This window comes from Orycteropus afer, unplaced genomic scaffold, assembly GCF_000298275.1.
Source record: "Orycteropus afer afer isolate SDZICR_OR568_19922 unplaced genomic scaffold, OryAfe1.0 scaffold00243, whole genome shotgun sequence".
NCBI lineage: Eukaryota > Metazoa > Chordata > Mammalia > Tubulidentata > Orycteropodidae > Orycteropus > Orycteropus afer.
The window spans coordinates 924893-929833 of record NW_006921830.1 but is presented as its reverse complement, the minus strand read 5'-3'; the positions used below and the strand labels follow the sequence as shown (position 1 = coordinate 929833).

General features: G+C 56.1%; 2 protein-coding genes across 2 annotated transcripts in view; one reads left to right on the top strand and one right to left on the bottom strand.

The window, feature by feature from the left end:
- KHNYN (KH and NYN domain containing) overlaps nt 1-671 on the bottom strand; it is a 9837-nt gene extending 9166 nt beyond the window's left edge. Inside the window, exon 1 of the mRNA XM_007949243.1 lies at nt 462-671. Coding sequence (XP_007947434.1) covers nt 462-662 — 201 coding nt within the window. The 5' untranslated portion in view covers nt 663-671. The remainder of the gene's footprint in view (nt 1-461) is intronic.
- Nucleotides 672-2956: 2285 nt separating this feature from the next.
- CBLN3 (cerebellin 3 precursor) lies at nt 2957-4404 on the top strand. The gene is made up of 3 exons (XM_007949242.1): nt 2957-3259; nt 3592-3711; nt 4207-4404. Exons 1-3 carry the CDS (start codon nt 2957-2959, stop codon nt 4402-4404), a joined length of 621 nt encoding a protein of 206 aa, XP_007947433.1.
- The last annotated feature ends 537 nt before the right edge of the window (nt 4405-4941 follow it).

The following is a 4941-nucleotide window of genomic DNA, read 5'->3' as shown; positions in this document are numbered from 1 at the left end:
GTTGCATTGTGGTAAATTGTAGTCAATGTCATGAGACAAAGTGTATGTGAACTGCTGTATAAAAAGTGAATTTGCTCTGTTATTTTTCACCCAAATCACAATTTAAAAAAAAAAAAAAAACCTACCTGAAGGCACCCAACCACCACCCACTCCACAGTGAATTCCTTGGTGGAACCTGCTTGCTCAGCCAGATTATCTTTACACTTCACAAGCAGCAAAAACTGATTTGAATTGAATCATCTGCCCCTAAGCCCTGGCAGAACTGCCCAGAACTAGCCTGGCTGTCACAGCAGAAATGAAACCAAAACTGAAGGAAAATACAGAATTGGGAAGTCCTTCAAAGCTCAGGAGCACTGAGGTTGCCAGTGAGACAATCAAGGAGTCAAGATCCTCCCCAAACCACTCCTCTGCCCCCTCAGGGAGTCACTGTTCCCAGGAAGGATCAGGGGAGGGGTATTTACCTTGGCTCTGCTAGCGTTCTCCTTGGGGCCCTCAAGCTGCAGCCAGATGTGAGGATTCTCCAGACAGTCCTTGGGGAGGACACTCACAACTACGCTGAAGATGCGCTCTACGTCCGGCTGCTGCTCCCGCACCTTGTCCTCCGCCGCCGCAGACACCGCAAAGCGGTCGGGGGACTGGAAGATGGCCCCCCCGGTAGGCATGGCTGCTTCGCCTAACCCTGAAAGGTGAGAAGGGAACTCTGAGCCTCAAATCTACACCTCAACCTACATCTTGGTATTCTGGCCCACACCAGCTATCAACAGCCTCCGCACCTAGTTCTTGTTGTTGTTGTTGTTGTTGTTATGTGCCGTCGAGTCGACCCCGACTCATAGCGACCCCTCCTTGGGTTTCCGAGGCAGTATCACTACGGAAGTAGGATTGCCCAACCTTCCTTCCGAGGAGTGGCTGGTGGGTTTGAACCGCCAGCCTTCTGGTTAGCAGGCAAGTGTCTTAGCCACTATGCTACCAGAGCTCCTGCACCTAGTTCTAGTTATGGTAAACAACCCCAGGGGATGACAGGCATCCTAGTCCATCATGGGATTAGGGCAACGCAACGCACTGCCACCGAGTGGAATCCGATTCATAGCGACCCCTCCTTGGGTTTCTGAGGCGGCATGGAGAGGGACTCATGGATAAACAAGATTATCTCTGGGATGGGCGTCTCGCCTGTTGAAAATAATGGCCACAGCCCTGAGTTGGAAAGGTGGGGGACTCCAGCTTGGTCTGGAAGCTAAAAAGAATGGACAGCTGACGGAGGGGTCTTGGGATAGCCTCTCCTCTGGGGCTAACTCCTTACTAGGACTCGAACCGGACTCTCCTTTGGGGTCCCAGTCTGCATTTCCAAGGTCTTTGCCACTCCCACCCCTTCCCCCAGGCGTCGGCCGCCCCCTAGCGTCATGCCAAGTGCCCCATCTCAGGCCCAGGGGCCGCTACGTGCTCAGCCCACTGCCACCGCCCCCGTGCAAGCTGCCAGGGCAGCCTCAGGCGCTCGCGCTCAGACTTCGGCCTCCCAGTCCCTGCACCTCCGCGGGGCGAGAAGGGCGCCTACCCGCCATGGCCGCCGGCTCCAACCTCGTCCCGCTGGCGCCTCCAGGTACCCCGAGCCCCCAGCTTCGCCCAGGGAAGAAGGGCAGGCAAGGGACCTGAATCTGGGCGGGCCTTCCCGGACTCTTCACCCAACGGGGGCCTCTAGTCCCCACATCGCCAAATGTTTTTTTGAGTCACTTCCTGGCTTTGGGCGGGGTCAGCCTGGCTCCTCCCGGGGGCTGGGCCTGTGCGGGCCCCGATTTCGCCGCCGGGCGGGAGGAGGCGCCCCGCGGCGGGCTCCCGCTCCGCCTTTCCAGGCTGGCTTGTGGCGAGGCCCAGCCCACTCGCTGTCTCTCCTTTTCTCCACACCTCTGTCTTCAGCTCTCCCGGCTCCTTTTGGGTTCTTGCTAGTTCTGCGCAGCTGATTCTCATTAAAGAGGAGCCACTCCTGGAAAGTTGGGGGTGAAGAGAGCCTTAAAGTTCGTCTAGTCCACTCCCTTTAGGAGCTCTGGTAGCATAGTAGCTAAGGCACTTGACTGCTAACCAGAAGGCTGGCGGTTCAAACCCACCGGACACTCCTAGGAAGGAAGATGGGGCAATCTACTTCCCTAGTGATACTGCCTCAGAAACCCAAGGAGGACTTGCTTTCAGTCGGGTCCGACTCCATGACACATAACAACAACAACAGTCCACTCCCTTCGGATGAAATGATGGAAGACCAAAGAGGGCAAGTAACTGGCTCAAGGTCACAAGTTAAGTGACTCTCGTAGCCCAATCACTTTCCACAAAACAATTGTGGGAGAAAAGTCAAGGGCACCCTTTTCTTCCAATAAATGGAAAAAATGCCACAGAGAAAAGCCGTTGACTTGTGAGGAGTTTTGAACGGGGGAATGAGGGGGAGGAAGGTACTATGGGAACTGGCCTCTCTCTCTCTCTCTCTCTCTCTCTCTCTCACACACACACACACACATTCTCTTACATATACACACTCAAATTCACAATTCACATTCACACATATTCTCACGCACACATATTTTCACACACACATATACACACACGCCTGCGCTCACACACCCATGATTTTTAATGCCCCAATTACAGCCTTCATTGCCATCCTGAGGTGCTGCCCTGGGGTTCTGGCTGTGGCCCTCCTCTCCCTCCCAGGGCCCGACTGCCGTCATTTTATGCTCTGCCAAAGGGGAGGGAACTGCAGTGACAGCAGAAGTAACTGAGTGAGAGGCAGGACAGTCTTGGGGCAGAGAGGTATGGAAAAGGAGGTGCTAAAGCCTGGTAACAGTGAGACCAGAGAGAGGGTTGAGGAACTGGGTGAGGGCTGTTGAGAGCCTGGGGGAGTACAGAGGAGACCAAAAGGAGCAAGGGTGAGGGAGCAGAGGAGAGGGGGACTGGTGAGTCTCAGAGCCACTCAGTCATGCTGGGAGCAAAGCGAATCTGGCCACCAGGTTCCCTGGGACTCAGCCCTGGGCCACCCTTGGCCCTGATATTTCTGGCACTGGGGGCCGGGTGGGCCCAGGAGGGGTCAGAACCTGTGCTGCTAGAGGGTGAATGCCTGGTGGTCTGTGAGCCCAGCCGTGCTGCTACAGGGGAGCCTGGGGGAGCAGCCCTTGGAGAAGCCCCCCCAGGACGAGTGGCATTTGCTGCAGTCCGAAGCCACCACCATGAGCCATCAGGAGAGACAGGCAACGGCACCAGTGGAGCCATCTACTTTGACCAGGTAACTCCCTCCCACCCTCCAGGGTACCTGGAAGGACCATGCCAGGACCTGGAATAACTGTCCAAGCCCACTTTGCTGCCCCTCATACTTTCAGAACACAGCTTCCTACATCTCCCCTAACACCACCAATTGCCCCAATATTTCCCTTCCCTAACCTCATCCATTCACCCTTCATGACCCTTCCTACTCTTTCTTTTGAATCTGTGCATTCCTCCTGTTTGGTCCTACTTGACCCCTCGTTTTTCTATGCTCACTGTCTCTTCCCCAACCCAGGTATATCGCTGACCTACAGACATCCCCCAGTCCCACTTAGTAGGGTCTGCTTCCCCCAGGTCCTGGTGAACGAGGGTGGTGGCTTTGACCGGGCCTCAGGCTCCTTCGTGGCCCCTGTTCGGGGCGTCTACAGCTTCCGCTTCCATGTGGTGAAGGTGTACAACCGCCAAACTGTCCAGGTGACTTGAGCACTGGGCCCCAGCCCAGCTCAGGAGGGAGATTGGAGGGGCAGGGGTGGGTGGAGCTGAGCTGTCCTCAGGGCAGACTCTCCATTGACCTGTGTCCTGGGGGATTGAGGGGAGGGAGCAAGGTAGGAAAGGAACTCTGGTAGCATAGTGGCTAAGGCACTTGACTGCTAACCAGAAGGCTGGCGGTTCAAACCCACCAGCCACTCCTCGGAAGGAAGATGGAGCAATCTACTTCCGTAGTGATACTGCCTCAGAAACCCAAGGAGCACTCACTATGAGTTGGGTCTGACTTAAGGGTACATAACAACAACCACAACAAGCAGAATGGGGGAAATGTGCAGCTCAAATGCTGGCCAACCCCCAGGTTTCCAGGATTGGACAGACTCCCTCAGTGGGGCTGGAGAGAAAAAAGGAAGCCCTTTGGGGTTCTGAGATAAGGGGAACCTAAGGCTGGAGGAGGAATACTGACCAGGTTCCCCTCCCCAGGTGAGCCTGATGCTGAACACATGGCCTGTCATCTCAGCCTTTGCCAACGACCCTGATGTGACCCGGGAGGCAGCCACCAGCTCTGTGCTGCTGCCCCTGGACCCTGGGGACCGGGTGTCCCTACGCCTACGTCGGGGGAACCTGCTGGGGGGTTGGAAATACTCAAGCTTCTCTGGCTTCCTCATCTTCCCACTCTAAGGGCTCAGGCTTTTCAAGGGCAGGAATCCAGCCCCTGGCCACGGCACTCTCCTGCCCCAGAAACAGCACCTTTGGGGCAGAGGAGAGGCTCTTTCTGGCTGCCTGTATCCCACCCCCTTGCATGGGACCCTGTGCCAAACACCCAAGATTAAGAATAGAGAAGAATAGAGCTGTGGCATCTCTGGACCTGGCCACGTATCATCCCACCCTCTCATCTGCCCTCCCAGCCTCCCCACTGCATCTCTTCAGTGCCTGCAGCCATAGGATCCGGGCAGGGTTTGGCAGGGAGGATGGCTTCCACTACTTTGCGACCTCTGCTTCTCCTGCTTTCCCATCTCAGCTTCCTGCCCCATGCTGTTTGGAGACAGGTGGCACAGGTGAGCCTGACAGGCTCCCACAAGGGACCAGATGGACTAGCCTGGGCATACCCTGCAGGCTCCTTCCTGTGAGAAGAGCCAGCAACCTGGATCTCCGCCAGCATAGTCAGGAGCTGAGCCAGCACTGTGTGGGTGAGGGCAGGAGGCTCAGCCATGAGCA

What these genes read in the sequence shown, in the direction of transcription:
- CBLN3 (XM_007949242.1), top strand. Translation starts at nt 2,957, where the DNA reads ATGCTGGGAGCAAAGCGAATCTGGCCACCAGGTTCCCTGGGACTCAGC. An exon ending in GAGCCATCTACTTTGACCAG is followed by an intron (nt 3,260 to 3,591) that starts GTAACTCCCTCC and finishes TGCTTCCCCCAG; the next exon opens with GTCCTGGTGAACGAGGGTGG. An exon ending in ACAACCGCCAAACTGTCCAG is followed by an intron (nt 3,712 to 4,206) that starts GTGACTTGAGCA and finishes TCCCCTCCCCAG; the next exon opens with GTGAGCCTGATGCTGAACAC.